General features: G+C 42.3%; 2 protein-coding genes and 1 pseudogene across 2 annotated transcripts; 1 reads left to right on the top strand and 2 right to left on the bottom strand.

The window, feature by feature from the left end:
• Positions 1-324: 324 nt before the first annotated feature.
• LOC100348440 (speckle-type POZ protein-like) lies at positions 325-1,177 on the top strand (annotated as a pseudogene).
• Positions 1,178-2,353: 1,176 nt separating this feature from the next.
• Positions 2,354-6,052, bottom strand: LOC149121376 (uncharacterized). Its single transcript, XM_089316126.1, is given in 2 exon segments — positions 2,354-4,353; positions 4,355-6,052. Coding segments are annotated over 2 exon segments (1,986 nt in total). The 3' UTR covers positions 2,354-4,065.
• LOC149121375 (uncharacterized) lies at positions 3,095-9,387 on the bottom strand. Its single transcript, XM_089316125.1, is given in 2 exon segments — positions 3,095-8,472; positions 8,475-9,387. Coding segments are annotated over 2 exon segments (2,463 nt in total). The 3' UTR covers positions 3,095-6,922.
• Between the last annotated feature and the right edge of the window lie 13,109 nt (positions 9,388-22,496).

The following is a 22,496-nucleotide window of genomic DNA, read 5'->3' as shown; positions in this document are numbered from 1 at the left end:
GGGGTTGCTCTTTGGAGCAGGTCGTCAGCAAAGCCTTTCTTATTTTTTTAAAAAAGATTTATTTATTTGCTTAAAAGAGTTACACAGAGAGAGAAGGAGAGGCAGAGAGAGAGAGAGAGCATGAGAGCGAGCGAGCGAGCTTTCACCTGCTGGTTCACTCCTCAATTGGCCACAACTGGATGAGCTGCACCAATCCGAAGCCAGGAGCCAGAGCTTCTTCTGGGTCTCCCACGTGGGTGCAGGGGCCCAAGGACTCGGGCCATCTTCTGCTGCTTTCCCAGGCATAGCAGAGAGCTGGATCGGAAGTGGAGCAGCGGGGACCATATGGGATGCCGGCACTTCAGGCCAGGGAGTCAACCCACTGTGCCACGGCGCCAGCCCCAGGACTGGGGTTTTAAAAAATTCATTAGAAAGGATTTTTTTTGCTTGATGAAACCAATGGTCTTTTACCAGATGACAAGCTTATATTATTTTGTGAGGTGAGTGTGGTCCAAGATGCGGTAAACAAATCAGGACATACTAATACAAGTGCTTTGAAGGTGCCTGAATGTCGACTAGCAGAAGATTTAGGCGACTTCTGGGAAAACATAAGATTTACAGATTGCAGTTTTTTTTTGCGCGTGGACAAGAATTTAAAGCTCATAAATCTGTACTTGCAGCCCAATCCCCAGTTTTCAATGCAATGTTTGACCATGAAATGGAAGAAAGCAAAAGAATCGAGTAGAAATAAGTGATTTAGACCCTGACCTTTTTAAAGAAATGATGGTATTCGTTTACACAGGAAACCACCAAATCTTGATAAAATGGCTGTCAACTTGTTGGCAGCTGCAGACAGATCTGCACTGGAGCGACTTTAGGTCATGTGTGAAGAACTTTGTGTATTGACCTTTCAGTAGAAAATGTTGCTGATACCCCTGTTCTTGCAGATTTGTACAATGCAGAACGGTTGAAAGCACAAGCCATAGATTTTATTAACAGGTGCACTGTGCTTTGCCAGGTTGGGTGTGAAGATGGGAAAATCTGGAACAGCAGTCAAGCAACTGATGTAACAGAAACATCAGGGTGGAAGTCCATGATTCAGTCACACCCTCACTTAGTAGCAGAAGCCTTCTGAGCACTCGCCTCTGCACAGTGTTCACAGTTTGGCATACCTCGCAAATGGCTAAAACAGTCCTGACATATTCCATGAACACTATAAAAATGGAATTGACCGTTACCCTTCCAGGTCCAAAAGGATGCTAATATACAAACCATAAGCAAGAGTTGTATCTGTTTTCTTGTACACAGAACAGATGGTGAAAAGCATATTACTTGCATTTCAGGTGGATAATTTATGTTTTATTCTTCAGCTTTAAATTAGTCTGATTAATTCACTTCAAGGCCTTAAATTATCAATGACTTCTCTTGTTTATATAATACTTTAATTTTTTTTTATTGTGCCTTGCCATTTTGGCCAGGCTACGCAGGATTGCACAGCTCCATAATGCGGTGATTCGGATAACTGAAGATACTAAGTTTCAAAAAGATCTTCCATTATTTCTTGAAAAGAAAAATGAATTTAGAGGTTTTGTCTTGTGCTATCTCAAAGTTTAATTGTAGATTCTTCTTAAAAGTACGTGTATCAGAAATTACCAGTAATGTCTCCAGTCTAAGTTATATAAATATAGATGAACCTGCTTACCTTCAAGGTAAGTTATGGCAATATACTGCTTCAGTTCTAATTTATTTTTCATTTCAAGGGGCAAATATGCAATGAGTTGGCCAAGACTTTTAGTAAATTTTGTGGTGTTTGTATGTTAACTGTTTAACAAACTGTGGGATTATCCAAATTTACAGTGATTGAGAACTAATTGAGGTTAAGATTTCAACAAGAAAGCATGTTTTCTGCTGAAGTAATTTTTTAAAAACTTATAGTGACCTATATTTATGTGAGAATTCTATACATGTTAAAAGTTAAGGATGACCAAATGTAAATTTAATGAGTGGGTCAATTAAGAAAAATATATATGCACTTTTCATGTGTAACTTTTGTATGCTGAGTGGTACATATATTTTTCCTGTTTGGAGGGAATTAATAAGGTGTAATTAATTGTGTCAACTTTTGAAATGATTTTTTAAGACACATGGAAGCAACTGGGATATTTGTGATAATAGATAAGAAGGGTCTCCTTGATTATATTTAAATTGGTTTGGATTTCAGATATTCATTACTGAATTTATTCCTGTTTTTTCGTACTTTTGTTAGACCCTCGGAGTGAGGATGCTAACACGTCGAGAGGCACACCCCAAAGACTCAGACTCCAGACCAGCTGATGCAAAAGCAAGAGGATTTATTCGGCGTCTGCGCAGACGGGCCTCCTGAACTCGGAGTCCAGAGAGCACCCCCAGCACAAAGCCACACGGTTTATCTACCCGCAGCGACCAATCAAAAGCACTACAGAGTCCATGCACACAGCAGTCCAATCCTCGAGCTGATCATGTGAAGGGCATGCGTCTTCTATCCAATCAGCTATGGGATCACATGGGAGGTGTGCACCTCGTCGCCATTTTGTTGTTTACTTCTTTAGTAGTTCCTTTCCCTGCCAGCGCCATCTTGTTCACCCTGAGGGGGACGACGTCTCGCTCCCTTTGTTCTCCTGGTGGGAGAGCGGCGTTCCACTTCCCACACCGTTATTTGAGTATTAGGAGGTATACAAACTGGGTTAGGTCTCAGCACAGCCAGGCACAAGTGACTCAGCTAGCTAAGCATAGGGTCCCTTATTTTTATAGCTGCACCTAATTTTAGCTTTGGGGGAAAAAGTTTAGGGCTGTAATTTTTTATTTGGGGCAAAGGTAACTTCTTGTTTTTAATGGTATTGGCTTAGGTCACTCCATCTTGGTTTGATTTTTAACGTTCTTCATTCGCCCCTTTTCTTTTTGGAGAGATTTTAATCCTAAAATCTAAAGGTCAGCGTCGTCCCTGAGTGCCTGGTATTGTTGGGTGAGTACAAGGGCCTGCGTGATGGACAGCTGGTCCCGATGAACTGCAGCAATCGATTGAGGATGCACGGGCCAAAAGTTAAAATTAGGAGGAGGATAATGAGGGGGCCTGTGACTGTGGAAATGAGAGTGGTTAACCAGGGGGACTTGTTGAACCACCCCTCAAACCAGCCTTGTTGGGCCTCTTGATCTCTATGTCTTTCGTCCAACCTAGCCCTTAGTTTTGCCATGGAGTCTTCTATGACTCCCGAGTGGTCGACATAAAAACAGCACTCTTCACCAAGGGCTGCACAAAGGCCCCCCTTCTATTCTGTAAGACTACCTCGGACAGGGAAGTGAGGGATTCCTTCAGCCTAGTTATAGATTGTGTATGTCTTCATCAATGGCGATTTTTAAGTCATTGTAATGCCGAGGACCCTGGATTAAGGCTGCTGTTCCAGTTCCAACCCCGGCCCCAACTCCGAGCCCTAACAGGACTCTGCTAGGAGGCCGGCGCCGTGGCTCAATAGGCTAATCCTCCACCTTGCGGCGCCGGCATACCGGGTTCTAGTCCCGGTTGGGGTGCCGGATTCTGTCCCGGTTGCCCCTCTTCCAGGCCAGCTCTCTGCTGTGGCCAGGGAGTGCAGTGGAGGATGGCCCAGGTGCTTGGGCCCTGCACCCCATGGGAGACCAGGAGAAGCACCTGGCTCCTGGCTCCTGCCATAGGATCAGCGAGGTGCGCCGGCTGCAGCGGCGGCCATTGGAGGGTGAACCAACGGCAAAGGAAGACCTTTCTCTCTCTGTCTCTCTCTCTCACTGTCCACTCTGCCTGTCAAAAAAAAAAAAAAAAAAAAAAAGGAGTCTGCTAGGGTCAAAGAAACTGGCTCTCTACGGATGCGGGTGGGGCGTCTATCATAGGAATCTTCTAGTGTGTTGGTTGGATGGTAAATTATTTTAGGCACTAGCTGTACCATAACAAAAGTCCTGGGTGGCACTAAGGACCGAGGGACACACACAGGGGTAAGTCCCTTGTTACAAGCCCACCAGTTTCCGTAGCCTGGACTAACATGGGCATAGGTTGTTAAATTTGCACTTGGGATGGTAACATTACACAGTTGTATATGAGACGGGGAAGGGTTTCCTAGGCATGTTCCCTTTCCGGAAACTTGGGTCAGGGTAAAGTGGGCGGGGGTTCCTGGCTATTACGGTGGAAGTAAGCAAAGCTAAAAGCATTAGGGAGTTTTTTAAAGTCAGCTTGAGCGGATTTTGGGTGCGTTGCAATTTCCATTGTGCTGGCTCGCCCGAAGCTCTATCAGCTCCCGATGGTGCTCGCTTGACGTGGGACGCGTGAGCCCAGGCGGCGATTCCGTCTACCTTAAGGGCTATTGGAGTGAGTGGTCAACAGTACAGTGTAGGGGCCCTTCCAGCGGGGTTCGAGAGTCTTAGACTGGTGTCTTCGGACGTAGACAGAGTCGCTGATTTGGAAGGAGTGAGGGACTGATGCGTTCCCGGTCCAGTAGGCCGCATCTAGAGGTCTCCAGATCTGGTTCTGTATAATCTGGAGTGCCTTTAGTCGTGCCTGCAAATTAGGTGCGTTAATAAAGGGGTCAAGCATAGGGTCAAGCAGATTTGCGGCGGGAGGGGATCCCCCATACAGTATTTCATATGGGGTTAACCCGTGGTGGGAGGGGGTGTTCCGGACCCGGAACAAGACCATAGGGAGGAGTTGGACCCAGTCTCTAGTGCCAGTCTCCATAGCTAATTTAGTTAAGGTCTCTTTAATTGTTCTATTTGTCCCTTCTACCTGTCCTGAACTTTGGGGTCTATAAGCACAATGTAATTTCCAATTTATCCCCAGTGTTTTGGCCACCAGCTGACTTACCTGGGAGACGAAGGCAGGCCCGTTATCAGACCCAATTACCTGAGGGAGACCAAACTGCAGGAAGATGTCCTCGATGATTTTTTTGATGACCACTTGAGCGGTTTCTCGTTTGGTGGGGAAGGCTTCCACCCACCCAGAGAAGGTGTCTACAAAAACTAGGAGATACTTGTTACCATATTTTCCTGGCTTAACCTCGGTGAAGTCTACCTCCCAATTGACTCCGGGTCGATCCTCCCGGGACCTTGTTCCTTCCGGCAGCTTGAGGCGCCCTGCATTGACCTTAGCGCAGGGAACGCAGGACTCGGTGACCTGTTGAACTAGAGAGTTAAGCCTTGGGATAAAGTAAGGTTGATCTTTTTGTTGCAGCAGCATTTTTAGTTTTTTATGTCCTAAATGAGTCCACTTATGGAGTTGAGTTATTAGTTCACGGGCCATTTTGTGGGGCAGGACAACTTTGTCCTGGAATGTCTAAACTCCCTTTTGTTCATCGTAATCCGCCCCAAGCCGCTGGATTTCGTCCAAATCTTGATCTAAATGGGGGAAGGGGAGGTCCCTGTGGTCTGGCGTATGGTGGGCCACCGCAGTACTCAGGTGTAGAGTCTGTGGGCCTACCGCAGCCGTTCTGGCAACCTCGTGTGCCATTTTATTTCCTCTTGTTATAGGGTCACTTCCCTGCTGGTGTCCAGGACAGTGAATTATGCTCAACTTTTTAGGTAGGAAAAGCGCCTGTAAGAGGTCTAAAATTTCAGTCTTGTTTTTTGTGTCTTTTCCTGCTGAGGTTAAGAGGCCTCTTCTTTGGTCAGTTTCTCCATGTATATGGGCAGTAGCGAACGCATAGCGGCTATCAGTATAGATGTTAACTTTTTTCCCGCTAGCTTGTTTAAGGGCCTGTGTGAGGGCCACAAGCTCGGCTTTCTGAGCCGAGGTTCCTGCAGGCAAGGCGCTTGCCCATATTATGGAGTGTCCATCCACCACGGCCGCCCCTGCCCTCCGCTCACCGTTTTGTAGAAAACTGCTCCCGTCGGTGTACCAGGTGTGTTCCGCGTCTGGTAACGGCCGGTCCATCAGGTCCTCCTGGGTGCCATGGGCCTCAACCAGGATTTGGTGACAGTCATGAGGTACCCAGGCACCGGGCTCCATATCCGGGAGCAGGGTAGCCGGGTTCAGGGGGGTGGCAGGTCCGAACTGAATCTGCTCCGGGTTGAGAAACATGGCTTGGTAGTGAGTCACTCGGGCATTGGAGAGCCACCTATCTGGTGGCTGCCGGATGACGGTGTCAATGGCATGGGGGGCCACCACGGTGAGGGATTATCCTAGAGTCAGTTTATCTGCGTCTTTGACAAGGACTGCCACTGCGGCCACCATGCGCAGACACGGGGGCCAACCAGCCACCACATTATCCAATTTTTTTGAAAAGTAAGCCACCGGCTTTTTCCAAGGTCCCAGTTTCTGAACCAGGATGCCCTTCGCTATTCCCCTTCGTTCATCAACGTACAATGTGAAGGGCTTAGTCACATCGGGGAGGCTTAGGGCAGGGGCTGACAATAGAGCCCTTTTGATTTGATCAAACACCATTTGATGTTCTTTTTCCCATATAAAGGGGGCATTGGGTTTAGTGAGGGGGTACAGAGGTGCTGCTAATTCTGCAAATCCTGGTATCCATAGTCGGCAGAAGCCTGCACTGCCGAGAAATTCTCACATTTGTCGGGCGCTCTTGGGCAGTGGAATTAGGGCGACTGTCTGTTTCCGGCCCTCTGTTAGCCACCGCTGACCACCTTCTAGCAGGTATCCCAGGTAGGTCACCTGTCTTTTGCACACTTGTGCCTTTTTCGCGGAGGCTCTGTATCCCAATTCCCCCAATTTTTTTAGCAGGGCCCCTGTACCTTTTAGACGGTCCTGGTCTCTGCCGCCAAAAGCATGTCGTCCACATATTGAAGGAGGACTATGCTGGGGTTGTTGACTTGGAAGTCTGCCAGATCCTGGTGCAGGGCCTCATCGAACAGGGTAGGCGAATTTTTAAACCCCTGTGACAATGTCGTCCAAGTGAGTTGTCCGGAAAGTCCGGCCGCTGGGTCTTTCCATTCAAAGGTGAACAGGAGTTGACTTTGAGGACTCAGTCTTAAACAAAAGAACCTTATACCATTGATGGCTTGGTGGTAGGGTACTTAGCAGGTTGTAAGGATTGGGCACAGTAGGGTGCAGGTCTCCCGTCCTTCGGTTAACTTCCCGTAGGTCCTGCACTGGCCTGTAGTCCCCCATGCCTGGCTTTTTTACTGGGAGGAGGGGGGTATTCCAAGGCGAGCGGCATGGTTTTAAGATGCCCAACCACAACAGTCTCTCTATGTGGGGCCTGATGCCCTCCTTGGCCTCTTTGCTCGTAGGATACTGCCGGATTGACACTGGGGTGGCCGAGGGTTTTAAGTCAATTATTAGGGGCGGCTGGTTGACAGCCAATCCTACTCCAGCCGTTTCTGCCCAAGCTTGGGGAAAGTCCGTTAACCACTTGGGGTCTAGAGAGGTTGTATTAGCTGGTTTTTTTTCAAGCAATCGATGTTCATCCTCTAGGCGTATTGTCAGTATTTGAAGGGGCTGCCCTTCCGGGCCGGTGGCTGAAATCCCCTTATCATGAAAGTGAATTTGGGCCCCCACTTCTGAAAGCAAATCCCGGCCCAATAGGGGGTATGGGCAATCTGGCACCAGTAGGAACGAGTGAGTCACCTGTCTGGTGTTCAAATGGACCTTTCGTTCAGTTGTCCACCTGTACAATTTTCCCCCAGTAGCTCCCTGGACCCAAGAAGTTTTAGAACTCAGAGGGCCCCTGGCCTCAGTCAGCACTGAATGTTGTGCTCCCATATCTACCAGGAAGGTCACCAGGTGCCCCCCTACGTCAAGAGTTACCCTGGGCTCGGGGGGGGGCTCCTGGCCCTGACTTTCCTAGTTGTCTTCCCCCAAGGGCAGGACTGGAACTGTCTTTGTCTTAGTTTCCTGAGACAGCTTAGGGCAGTCCTTAACCCAGTGTCCTTTTTCTTTGCAGTAGGCACATTGGTCTCGTTCTACTCAGGGCCTTCTCTTGTCTCCCAGGGTCTTATTCTGTCCTGGCCTACCTTGCCCTGCACCCTGCACTACCGTGGCCAAAATTTTGGTTAATTCTCGATTCCGCTTTTTGTCCCGGATGTCCTCCCTCCGCTCTTGCTCTTTGCATAATCTTTCTTCCTTTTCCTCCTGTGTTTCCCTTTTATTGAAAATTTTATCTGCCTCCTTTAATGGGTCCTGTAATGTATACCCTTGCAGCCCGTCCAGTCGTTGTAACTTGTTTCGGATATTGGGAGCCGACTGTCCGATAAACGACATAATTACATCCGACTGGCATTCGGTGGCCAAAGGGTCAAAAGGGGTATACATGCGATAACCTTCCATTAAACGTTCTAAGAACCCTGCCGGCGTCTCTTCCTGACCCTGGATAATCGCACGTACCTTGGCCAAATTGGTGGGGCGCTTCCCTGCCCCTTTGAGACCCGCTAACAGAGTCTGGCGATAGAGACGGAGTCGCTCCCTACCGGCCACGGTGTTGTAGTCCCACTCCAGGCGAGTCAGAGGGAAGACGTCCTCGATCTCGTTAGGCAGTTGGGTCGCCTGCCACCTGCTCCCAGCACATTTTTACGAGCCTCTAATATGACTCGCTGTTTTTCCTCCTTGAGGAGGGCCTGTAGAAGTTGCTGACGATCATCCCAAGTGGGTTGGTGAGTGAGTAGAATGGATTCAATTAATCCGGTCAAAGCTTGGGGGTCTTGGGAAAAGGAGGGATTGTGGGTCTTCCAGTTGTATAGGTCGGAGGCGGACAACGGCCAATACTGAATCTGGCCGGCCACTGACCTTAAAGGAAATGCTTGAGAGGACCAGACACCCTCCGGGCCACTGGCATGTTCCCTTCGCAGCCGCAGGTGAGTAGAGGGTGGGGAGGAGGAAGGCTCTAACCCTCCCATTTCGGTGGAGTTGGGGGAGGGCGGCTTGGGGTCCTGGGGTTCCTGAACCAACTGTGGTGGAACCCGAGGAGGGTACGGAGGAGGAGGGTCTAGAAGTAGAAGACTTTCCTGAGTGTCTGGGAGAACTGGTGGAGCTTTAGGCATAGGCTTAGGTGGTTCATTCAGGGGAAAAAGGGAAGAAGTGAGCGGCGCCGAAGGTAAAGGCACGAGTGGGGTTGAAGAAGGCCTGGGGCCTGGTTTCGGGGTCTGTGCCCCTAAAGAGGAAAGGGAAGGCTTAACCCATGTTGGGGGATCTCGGGAGAGACTTTCCCAGGTGACAATATAGGGCACTTGGTCAGGATGTCCATGCGGTCCTGGTTGGAAAACCTCTTTGACCTGTAAAATAGTAGTAAGGTTAAAAGTGCCGTCCTGCGGCCATCCGACCTCAAGGGAGGGCCACTCAGAGGTACAGAAAGCCAGCCACTTTTTCTTGCACACTTCCACTGACTGGTTATGTGCCCGTTTCGTGACCTCTTTCCAATGTCCTAAAGTCAGACTTAAAGGAGTAGTTAGTTGTTGACCCATGGGTAAAACAATTGAATCGACAACGTGCAGGACACCGAATAGACAGACGAACAGAACAAACCACACAAGTCGCGTGGCAACTGATCAGCAACAAACCGAAAGTACGAATCGAGAGGGGAGCGGCCGATCACGGCCGGGTTCCCCGGGGAGGAGAGAGACCTGATCTCTCTCCCTCCCCCACAAAACTCTTGGAGCATCCTCCAGGGCGGGACCAGGGGTCTCAGGGCACGTCTGCCTCCCCCGCTGGCCCAAGCGAAACAAGCCCTGTACAGGTACAGTTTTTCGAAACACCGAAGACATACACACACACAACAGCAACACGAAATGAAAACTGAGCTAGCTCTTACCTCCAGCCGAACCTGGAATTGAGTCTGGGGGCGCACCAATCCCGGACGAGCCCCCAAAATGTTAGACTCTTGGAGTGAGGATGCTAACACGTCGAGAGGCACACCCCAAAGACTCAGACTCCAGACCAGCTGATGCAAAAGCAAGAGGATTTATTTGGCGTCTGTGCAGACGGGCCTCCTGAACTCGGAGTCCAGAGAGCGCCCCCAGCACAAAGCCACACGGTTTATATACCCGCAGCGACCAATCAAAAGCACTATAGTGTCCATGCACACAGCAGTCCAATCCTCGAGCTGATCATGTGAAGGGCATGCGTCTTCTGTCCAATCAGCTACGGGATCACATGGGAGGGCATGCGTCTTCTATCCAGTCAGCTACGGGATCACATGGGAGGCATGCACCTCGTCGCCATTTTGTTGTTTACTTCTTTAGTAGTTCCTTTCCCTGCCAGCGCCATCTTGTTCACCCTGAGGGGGACGATGTCTCGCTCCCTTTGTTCCCCTGGTGGGAGAGCGGCGTCCTGCTTCCCACACCATTATTTGAGTATTAGGAGGCATACAAACTGGGTTAGGTCTTAGCACAGCCAGGCACAAGTGTCTCAGCTAGCTGAGCATAGGGTCCCTTATTTTTATAGCTGCACCTAGTTTTAGCTTTGGGGGAAAAAGTTTAGGGCTGTAATTTTTAAACTTTAATTTTTTATTTGGGGCAAAGGTAACTTCTTGTTTTTAATGGTATTGGCTTAGGTCACTCCATCTTGGTTTGATTTTTAAGGTTCTTCACTTTGGAAAAGGCACCTGAACAATAAACAATTCCTGGGCAGTCTACTCTCCTTCAAACAGTGAACTAATACAATTTGCACGTGCAAGATGCACACAAAGGAGAGAACTCTTAAGATTGTTTCAGGCTGCACTATGAAACTTTCTCCCTTGTGTTCTCCTTTGTGTTTCATTACTGTACTAACTTTGTGGATGATATTAAAATTCTGCACAATGTGAACAGGAAAAACTATAAACTGTTTTGCATGGGCCAGTTTTTCATGACAAATGAATTTTAGCTTTAAACACGTATACATGTTCAATGTTTGTGAGTTGTGTTCCTAAGGAAGGTCTGTTTTGGTGCATTGTCCCAGAGAAGCAGGAGCAGTCAGTGTCAGGCTGTTGGATCTGACTTACTGTAGCAGTGACAGTGTGCTTCTTACGTAAAATTTATATTTAACCACAAGAGAAAAGTGTGTCACTGGGGAAAAATGCATATAACTATGTGTTTGCATATATAACTTTATTCTGTAGATTAGACTTTATATAATTTGTTTATTTAGTTTCAGTTCAGGGCAAAAGGAGAAAAATGAAGCTTGAGAATTTGCAACAGATTTTATTTTTGCTGCCTCTTTACTAGGTGTTAACTGAGGAATCAAACATATCAGGACTGATTCATATGTACTTTGAGCAGGTAGTATCAAAATAAGCATTTGTTATTCACAACAAAGAGGAGTTTGAAAGATCACATTTTCAGATTCAGCCTCTCTCTGTGATGTTTAATTGTTGTAGTAACTTAAATTGGAAGAATCTCTTAGAATAGGAGAAATATTGTTCCCTGGTGATGGACTTCATCCTAAGTAAGAATGTTATGGAGAATAAAAATTGACTTCCTTTACTCCACCATTAAGATTGAGCCTATTAAATTTCCATGTGAAATATAACTTTTAAGAATTTAACAGAGTCTTACAGGAAAACAAAAATTTGCTTGGTAATTAATGTTGTCATCTATCAAAAAAATTGATGTATCTAAAGGACACCACACTGGTACATTGAGAATTGATTCACTGCTCTACTCTACATTTTCTAGCGACAGTGACTTCAATAATCATACCGTATTAGTGAGTATTTCAGTTTACCCTTGCCTACTGTAGTGTTTATTGCAAATCCTAAGGATTTTGTAAAGATTTTATTTTATACCAAAAATGTCAAACGCTGTGCTTTAAGAATATCCATGTTTATAAAGTGTCCACGTTTCTGGTAATGCAATGCCTACCATCTTATGGTAGTTGATTTATTTTTTATTTATTACGTATATTTTTGGTATCATGGGTGCTTGAAACAATGATGAAAGCTGTTAGTGTATTCTGAAGCAAGTGCTCTACTAGCCTTTTCCTCTTTCCATTTTTAAAACACATTCTCAAAATAGGCACAGATTATTTCCAGAGCAATCTTGCCTTTCAATTTATCAGTCTGTTGTCGCTTCCCTTTTGTCACCCAAATAGGGCTTTTCCTTAGAAAGGAGTGAGTGGTCTAGGTTAATCCTCCACCTGTGGCTGCGGCGCCGGCACCCCAGGTTCTAGTTCCGGTCGGGGTGCTGGATTCTGTCCCAGTTGCTCCTCTTCCCGTCCAGCTCTCTGCTGTGGCCAGGGAGTGCAGTGGAGGATGGCCGAGTCCTTGGGCCCCTGTACCGCATGGGAGACCAGGAGGAAGCACCTGGCTCCTGGCTTCGGATCAGGGCAGCGCGCCGGCCGCAACGTGCTCGCTGTAGCGGCCACTTGGGGGTGAACCAACGGAAAAATGGAAGATCTTTCTCTCTATCTCTCTCTCTCTTACTGTCTAACTCTGCCTGTCCAAAAAAAAAAAAAAAAAGGAAAGTAGTGAGTTGTTTTAAATACATGTTTAAAAAATGACCATTGGGTAACTGTTCTTTAAGATATAAAAATACAATATTTGTGCCTTTTTCATTTTTGAATTTTAATATATATTGGTTTTTGGAACACAAACAGGTGCCATACTATGGCTTGACAGTGTTATCTCCTTAAATAGTCATGTGTTACTGTCTTGTAATTGGAGAACCTTGCATGAATTATGTGATTGTGTGTATGTGTGTGTATGTGTGCACCTGTGTTTGCTTGGGCTTGTGTGTGGTTTGTTCAAGAGTGTATTTCTGAAACTAGGACTCAGTTTAATGTTGAAAGTTCAGGTTGGTTGAAATATTCCACTTAAATGTGATTTATTTGGGGGCACAGTTAACTGACAGAGATTATAATTCTTAAAAAATGTGTTCAATTTACTGCATGACAAAATGTGAAGATAGTGCCTTTTAAGGTCATCAGTTATAACAGAATTAAATATTATCAAAGATCCCTTACAAAGCTGTTATGAACATTTTTATTTAATTTTTGGCTCTATCTGAGAACTTAAATTGTCAAAAGTATAATTACTAACTAACCCACCCATTTAAGTTTTGTGTATAAATTTAAAATCAAAGCAGAATTCTTTATAAGATTGTGGATCATAGAAAGTGCTACTAAAATACAAGGAATCTGATAAGTTTGTGAATATCCATCAGCAATTTTGCATTTCTCCTAGCCAGTTATACTCTCAAAGAGGTTATACTCTCTGACTTGGATAGCATGCTCTTGATTGGGTAAAATTGAAATATTCAGTGTATTCTTTCAAAAAAATGTAGGTGGGTACTTGGGTTTGTTTTAAGTGTTCTCAAATTTTAAAGACAGCATTTTCAGTACACATAACAGTATTTTGCAAACCTTTTTATATGGATTATGAGCTGTACTTTAACTATTCATGGAATGATGTTAATGTTAGATCCAGTTGAGCGAATATTGAGTGCCTACCATTTGCAAGACTTCTTCACTAAGAATGAAATAACACCTTGTTTTCTGTTTGCAGTATGTGAACTTTATGTTTAAAAAGGAATTCTTATATTTAAATCTTTGTTGTTAGATTTTATCATTGTAACTGTAACCCAGTTAATTTTGCATTCAGTTTTTAAAATGAAGATATAACTTATTTGAGTCCCATTTTTGAAAATAAAATTCTGCCAAAGTTATTTAACTAATTATGGTGGAAATTAATTTTCAAGATTCGTTTTTAACCAGTTGATGTTAATGAGAAACATACATTTGTTGCTGAAAATATTTTTTGTATTTCAGCACATTGAGTTAAAATGAAGTTATTATTACTTATTCAAGAAAAAAAGAAAAAATGGAGCTCGGAAAGTGGTTGCACTAAGTGAGAGAGATAGGGATTTAAGAGGAACATATGGTGACTTGCAAGAGCTGGTCATGGCCGACATCTAGACCTCCATGAGGGTTACACAGTGCATTTAAAGAAAATGCAGTGAGCTGTGAACTGATGAAGGGTAGTCATTGCAGTTTTAAAAATGGGTAAACATGGTTTAGAAAAAATTATAGCTAGTGGTTTCTCTATTAAAGGATACTTTTAACAAAATATTTTCTGAGAAAATGTTTTCTTAAAATAAATGAAGATGAAAGACAGAGCTTCGAGAAAGGAAAATTTCTCCAGAGTTGGATTTTTTCACAGTTTATATAACACAATTTTCTTAAGCTGATTCTACTAACATAGTGTAACCACCAAGTTACTACAGAACATTGGTAAAACCCTGCAAGACACTGGCATAGGCAAAGAGTTCTTAAAAAAGACCCCAGAGACAAAGGCAAACAAACCAAAATTGACAAGTGAGATTACATCAAAGTGAGAAACTTCTTCTTTTTTTTTTTTTTTTTTTTTTTTACAGGCAGAGTGGACAGTGAGAGAGAGAGAGACAGAGAGAAAGGTCTTCCTTTTGCCGTTGGTTCACCCTCCAATGGCCGCCGCGGCCGGCGCGCTGCGGCCAGCGCACCGCGCTGATCCGCTGGCAGGAGCCAGGAGCCAGGTGCTTCTCCTGGTCTCCCATGGGGTGCAGGGCCCAAGCACCTGGGCCATCCTCCACTGCACTCCCTGGCCACAGCAGAGGGCTGGCCTGGAAGAGGGGCAACCGGGACAGAATCCGGCGCCCCGACCGGGACTAGAACCCGGTGTGCCGGCGCCGCAAGGCGGAGGATTAGCCTAGTGAGCCGCGGCGCCGGCCAGTGAGAAACTTCTGTACTGCAAAAGAAATTACTCAGGAGAGTGAAGTGGCAATCGACAGAATGGGAGGAACTATTTGCAAACTATGCAATTGATAAAGGATTAATAACAAGAATGTATAAACAGTTCAGGAAACTCCACAACAGCAACAAAAACAAACATCGCAGTTAAGAAATGGGCAAAGGACTAAAACAGGCATTTTTCAAAACAGGAAATCCAATGGCCAACAGACACATGAAAAAATGCTCAGGATCACTAGCCATCAGGGAAATGCAAATCAAAACCATAAGGAGGTTTCACCTCACCCCTGTTAGAATGGCTTTCATATTGTAGCGGCTGTTTGGGGAGTGAACCAACGGAAGAAGTCCTTTCTGTCTCTCTCTCTCTCTCACTGTCTAACTCTGCCTGTCCAAAAAAAAAAAAAAAAAAAAAAAAAAAAAAGAAAAAAGAAAAAAAGAAAAAAAGAATAAACAACAAAGGTTGGTGAGTATGTGGGAGAAAAGATAACCTAATCCACCGTTGGTGGGAATGTAAACTAGTACAGCCATTGGGGGAAAACTACGGAAATACCTCTAATAGCTGAAAACTAGATCTCCCATATGACCCAGCCATCCCACTCCTGGGAATTTACCCAAGAGAAATGAAATAAGCATATGAAAGAGTTATCTTTACTCCCATGTTTACTGCAGCTCAATTCACAATTGCCAAGATATGGAAGCAGCCCAAATGCCCGTCAACTGAAGACTGGGTAAAGAAATTATGGGATATATACACCATGGAATACCACACAATGGTTAAAAAAATGAAATCTGGCCATTTGCAACAGAATGGATAAAACTGGAAAACTTAATCAGATAACAGTTTACATCACTAATAAAAATTTATATGGCAGGGGGCCAGCACTGGGGCCTAGTGTATTAAGCCGCTATCTACAGTGACTGTTTCTGATATGGACACTGGTTTGAGTCCCGGCTGTAGTATTCCCAATCAACTCCCTGCTAATGGCCTGGGAAAACAGGAATAGATGATCCAAGTACTTGGGCCACCCATGCGGGAAACATGATGAAGCTCCTGGCATCCCACTTCAACCTGGCTCAATCCTGGATGTTTTGGCTATTTGGGGTATAAACCAGTGGATAGAAGGTATTTCTCTCCCTGTTTCTGAAACTGTGTCTCTCAAATAAATAAATATATAAATCTTTCTTTAAAAACTTCATAGAGCATCAAGATCAAATTTTTCATACATAGTAAAGTAAGAAATGGGAATTTGGGGATAAAAATTACAGAGAAACTGATGCTAAGAAGACCCACGATATTAGTAGACTTTTGTTCTAGCTGGATATTAGGAGGAACGTTAGAGATAATGGAAATTAATTCTCAACATGTTAAGTTTATGTAGAGGAAAGATAAATTCCACCAGGTATTATAAGCCATCTTTAAATTCTGGAGCAAAGAAAAAGATACTAACAACAAATTGAGTTTGATGCAGTTAAAAGCCAGTGAGGAAAATACTAAATCATACACAGTTTGTTTTTACCTGCAGATTTCTATGAGGAGGCTTCATATATTTGTGGGGAAATGGAAGAAAAAGAGAATGTACATTATCCATTAAGTTTTTGAAGCCCCCTTTATCTTTGAATTCAAGCACTTGGGGCTCTTTCACCCATGAAGCATACCCAAATTCAGTTTTAGCCTCCTGGAAAATGAAGTGTTAAGGCTGATGAATAAAAAGGATGTGTGTGCTAGTAATGATGCCATGTGTTTTGATTATCTTTAGCAGTCTACAGTAACAGCCCTCAGTAATAATTTTGCCACCTTGTCTTAGAACATGCAGGTATGTCTCATGACCCCTTGTGCAGTCCCATTCTCCACTCAATCTGAGCTTGACCTTGCACCTTGTACCTCTAGACTCTGACCAATGGGTCATTAGCAAATGTGAGGCAAGTGGCAGTTTGAACAGTATTTGGCATCCCTGTTGTAGGAAACTCCTTCCTGCGTATCCAGGAGGCAGGGCTTCTGTGTTCATGCCTCAGAGATCAAGAATGAACCACCATAAATTGAAAGACTCCTAAGCATCTCTGGTGGCATTGGCAGTTCACCGAAAGCCCTTGAGTGACCCAGATGAAACCACAAGGACTATCCTGCTAAGCCTCCAACAAAGCACTAATCACGAGCAAATAAAATGATTAACAAAGTCAGTAAATTGTATAGTGAATTTTATTTCATCAAGAAAAGACAAACAATAGAATAAATGTAGATTGTCAGATGATAGTTTGAAAGCTGAACTTGTGTAATACTGAATTTTCTTCATCAAATTACTAGACTTTATCAAATGTTATTGTATAGTCATTAAGCTGAATTAGCTTGTTTGAGAAAATACAGTTTGTAATCAGACATTTTATTTATATATTCCTTGATGCAATAGTGAATTACTATGTATATATGTTTTAGTATATTACAAGTCATAAGAATATACAAAATATTAAAAGTAGTTATAGAACTGATAAAAAGCACATGTAACAATGTTTGGTCCTGTGTTTCTTGCTCTATAAAATATTTGAGATTTTTGGAGGATAGTTCTAATTTCATACTTTAGTCACATGAAAAATTAACATTTTCAGAATAACAGTAATTCATATTTTTAGTTGTCTCCATATTTGATCTTTAAATCCTTTATCTAATAAAGATAAAATTGGAATTTTATAAAGTAGATATTAATGAACAGTCAGATATTCATTAATGAATAGTCAAATAGGTATTAACGGTAAGTCAAACAAGTATTACTGAATAGTCGAATAGGTATTAATGAAGAATCAGATAGGTATTAACGAAGGGTCAAATAGGTATTAATGAAGAGTCAAATATTCATGAATGAATAGTCAAATAGGTATTAACAATAAGTCAAATAGGTATTAATGAAGAGTCAAATATTCATGAATGAATAGTCAAATAGGTATTAACAATAAGTCAAACAGGTATTAATGAAGAGTCAAATATTCATGAATGAATAGTCAAATAGGTATTAACAATAAGTCAAATAGGTATTAATGAAGAGTCAAATATTCATGAATAAATAGTCAAATAGGTATTAACAATAAGTCAAACAGGTATTAATGAAGAGTCAAATAGGTATTAATGAACAGTCAAATAGGTATTAACAAATAGGTATCAATAAAGAGTCAAATAGATATTAATGAACAGTCAAATAGGTATAAATGAACATTATTAATGAACATTTGAATATATGTGGCACAATAGAGTTTTTTGAAACAAGGCACTTTTATGTATCTGTCATTTTGTGGTTCCATTTACAGTTACAAGATATACTGTGAGTCTTGAATATTTTTAAATGATTCAGGTCATGAATTTGTCTAGGAAGCCTATTCGTTCAGAAAGATTCCTTTGGTTTTTGGGATGTCATCTGTATATTTAAAATTATATGTATATAACATAAAGGAATGTGCAAGCTGATCTGTTAAATGGAATTTCAGTTGATGAAAAATTAGTACTGGAAATATTAAAAAAATTTGGTTGGAAGATGTTCTCAAATTTGTCTAGGGAAAAGTAAACAGTACACAGAGAATGGTGTAAGAAGATAATGAAAAGCATAAAAATAGAATTTAACAGAAGAGTTTTTTGGTCAAAAATGTTTAAAGTCATGCAAATATTTCTGATAAGATGTATTTTCAAAAATATTTTCATGCATCGTGAAAATGTTTGTGGAAATACATCTTATCAGAAATATTTGCATGACTTTAAAAATTTTTGACCAAAAAACTCCTCTGTTAAATTCTATTTTTGTTGTTTTTCATTTAATCTTTCTATACCCTTTTCGAAGGAACCATTTCAAGTCTCCCTTGTGTATGGGTGATGGTAAAACTAAGATCTAACAAGATGAGCTCATATGTTAGAAGCTGCTCACTGAATGTTCCATTAAGATCAAGTAATGTTAAACATGAAGCAAAAAGTTGGTGTGATTTTCAGGTGTCTCATGACCAGTCTTTTACCAAGAAATCCATTTTATCTAGAAACAAGTTTAAGATGTCAACTAAATTTAGAAAATTCCAATAAATATTTTTAAAATGGTCTTAGAATAATGTGAAAAGAAGTGTATGGTTAAAAAAATCATATGTAAGTATGTAGATGTTCAGAAAGTAGAATACAGAGTTAGAGGGGCCCATACTAGATGTGGCCTTTCCATCCTTCCGTATTTGGGTCTTCTAGTCGATGTATGGGACTTCCATGAGCTCAGAGTCAACAGATAGCTCCATTTTCTCTGTTGAATGAAAAACAAAATGTTGCCTTACTACCTATAGTCTCAAATTCTACAGTCCTCCCACTTGCTAATGAATTGGATTTTCCTAAATATTTCTCCTAAGCAATGAGGTGAATGTCATAGAGTCAGGAAAGGGCGCAAATGTGAAGGAACCAAAATAGATATCCTCAAAAATTTCACCTGAACTCTACCCTATTAAATGGAGAACCTGTAGGCTATCACTGGCTAGATTTGACTAGTACTAGTTAGTTTAAGTTTCAAAAAAAAAAAAAAAACTCTAGTAGCCCTATGAATTCTCCTTTTATCCCAATTAAATTATTTTCAGCCACTATCTCATTCATCCCTTAAAGCAATCCTAAAATTTAGGTATTGCTTTTATCATTATTTTAGAGGTCAAAAACAGGCTGACAGAGAACAAGGTGACATTAATGTAGCAAGAAAAATATGGCACAATGTTTTACATTTTGGAAAGCAGACCATCAGAACAGAGGCTATTCTGCTCAAGGACTGTGATTCTCTCAGAAACTTTTCCATGGATATTGAGAATATCCATGGGCCTCAGGGCTCACTGAGTAAGAAGGGGGAAGGAAACTAAAAGGCAGTGCTGTGAGCCCCTTAGTTGAGTTTAATCTGGAGCACATTGATTATATGTACAGAGAACTTCAAACTCCTTGTGAAAAATGGAATTAAAATTATTATATTTTGCTGACAAAAGTGTATTGGTTCAAAAAATGATTTTCCCTGTATATGGAAAGTAAATATGAAAAAACAAGGCCTGAATTTCAAAATATTTTCCATGAAAATAAGATAAAACTGTAGTGTTGACTGGATTACCTGGATTCCTTCTACCCATGGGGGAAAGCTTCAGTAAGCTCCTTGCTTCTGACTTTGGACCAGTGCAACCCTACATGATATATTCCGTAGAGGAACAAACCAGTGAAAGGGATCTCTCTCTCCCAGAGGGTTTCTGTCTTAACTTAATAAATTTTAAGAAGCTAACATTTTAAATTCCATTAATCTTCATACTTGCTGAGATAATCTCATACAGGGTTCCACCTACCTGTTGTAGGATCCTAGCCCCTATGTCATACAATGTGATGTATCTTGAGGCAGCTAGAATTGACACTATTTTCTGAAATCCAGTGCATCACTTTACATTTTTCTTTATCTCACAACAATGTGAAAACTATCCTTGACCTATGAGCCATACTTTGAACAAGGAGCAGAAGGGTTCCTGGGTCCCGCCTCACTGCCCTTTGGACATGCCGTGAACTCCAAGGGAGACACTGTATAAGAATCTCTCATGACACAGCGGTTGTCTCTGTTTGTAATCAAGGGAAGTTAAATGATTCATTATACCTAAAAGTTCCTGGAAGGTGTCCTCATATTTTGTGTGTCCTCCCATGCAGGAGGTCAGTCTATGTCCGAAAATATTTTTGCAGTTATCAATTAGAAATTGTATAAGAGTAACCTGTTAGATGAAGGGCAACAAGAGAATGCACTTTTACATTTGACATTGCTATAAATCATAAAACACATAAGAATCTTATAACCCATGAAAATATGTCATTTAGAATTCTAAAACAAATGAGTTGACATAAAATATATGAACCCATTTTTTGTATGAAATGATATGAAAAATCCAGAGTACTTGGGCACAAATCTTTTAAAAAGAATAAATTCCTGACCATTGAAACAAAATGGGTGCAATGAGATATCAATATGCTTAGTGCAATAAGTCAGACTCAAAAAAGAAACAAAATCATGTTTTCTCTGATTTGTGATAGTTAATATATAGAATATAAAATTTTACTTGTATTGTAAAATTGGGATCTTTCAATCTGATAATTTTTTATAGCCCTTCTCTTTTTTCATGCAAAAGAGTGGTCTTTTTGTTTTTATTTTTTGAACTGTTAATTTAGTGGAGCAATAAGCCTTTTGGTATAAAGTAATAGAAATATCACAAAAACTAAAAAAAGAAAGAAAGGGAAGATGTAAGGAAGGAAGGATTCATTATATTTTTATAATTGTCTCTATAAACTACATTAAATCTCTTTACATTTACAAAAATATAAATAAAAATAAATACTTCTTATCAGTACATTACCATTATCATTTGTGGTTCAAATTATTTGCAGTTTTATTTCATTGACTACCTGTTTACAGGTAGTATCATTTCCAATAAGTCTTCCTAATGATATTTGAAGTGAAGATATATATCACCATTCCCAAATTTGTAACATACCCAACAAAAACATCCGTTGGAAATTCCCTTCTTAAGTAAAGTATCCTCCGTTTGGCAAACAGAGCATCAGTGAATCTTTTCAACAAGAAAGGAGAATGTTGACGGAAAATTTCTGCCTGCCTAACTGTGGTTTCTCCTGTGCATTGTCCTGCCTCCCCTCAACCTTGCTTGTTGTGATTCCATGGGGATGTTCTTGGTTTTATAATCCACCAGCAGAGATGGAATCAGAACCTGCCATCTCTCTTAATGAATCACAATCAGCAGAATAAGCTAAATGCAGGTGACCACTTTTGTTCAGGCCACCTTGGTTGTGTCACCTGGTTCCTGCTGTCAATACAATTGGCATTACTTGGGGGCCGGTGCCGTGGCTCACTAGGCTAATCCTCCGCCTAGCGGCGCCGGCACACCGGGTTCTAGTCCCGGTTGGGGCACCGGATTCTGTCCCGGTTGCCCCTCTTCCAGGCCAGCCCTCTGCTGTGGCCCGGGAGTGCAGTGGAGGATGGCCCAGGTGCTTGGGCCCTGCACCCCATGGGAGACCAGGAAAAGCACCTGGCTCCTGCCATCGGATCAGCGCGGTGCGCCGGCCGCGGCGGCCATTGGAGGGTGAACCAACGGCAAAGGAAGACCTTTCTCTCTGTCTCTCTCTCTCACTGTCCACTCTGCCTGTCAAAAAAAAATAATAAAAAAAAAATTGGCATTACTTGGGTAAGAATGTCTAAAATGGAAATTCTGTATACTATTGCGCAATCTCCAGTGGTGAAACCCAGCCTTGACCTTGTTTTGTCCAACCTCAATGTCTGAGTCATTTCTAGCACATGGTATGACATTGCTCTCTGTGGTCGTATGTCTCTAGTGACTGAATCCTGCATGAGAAAGGTGGAGTGACTCAGTGCACTCAGTGTCCTGGTGAATACACCACCTGCCCACAGCTGCCAAGTGGATGAATGACTCTTTCCCTTCAGAGCAGCACTTAAAGAATGCAATTAAAAATGGTCCCTCAGAATTAATACACAGGATTTCAGATTCACAGTAGAGACATTACCTTTCTCTGCCATTCCATTCCTCTTTCTGAGTTTCTGGAAATGGGTATCCAAAGAAGGCTTGGGGTCATGTACAGTGACAAATCAGACGATGTCATATTATTGAGTGGTGAATGTGCAATCTTGTATAAACACGTGAATAAGCATTCTAAGAGATGAAAATTCATTTTGGGCAGCTGATCTAAAAGCCTAAACACAGAAAAAGATACTCATAAAGCAAGAATTTAACTCAGAACCTTGCACTCACATACAAAATGGAGCACATTGTTTTGGTCATATTGACAAAACAAATGAAAATAGAGAAGAATATATCAGTGTCATCAAAATATTGT

Source organism: Oryctolagus cuniculus, chromosome 16 (assembly GCF_051225735.1).
Source record: "Oryctolagus cuniculus isolate XC-2025 breed Fujian yellow rabbit chromosome 16, ASM5122573v1, whole genome shotgun sequence".
Classification (NCBI taxonomy): Eukaryota; Metazoa; Chordata; class Mammalia; order Lagomorpha; family Leporidae; genus Oryctolagus; species Oryctolagus cuniculus.
Note: the sequence above shows the minus strand (reverse complement) of the source record. Positions and strands in the feature narration are given on the sequence as shown.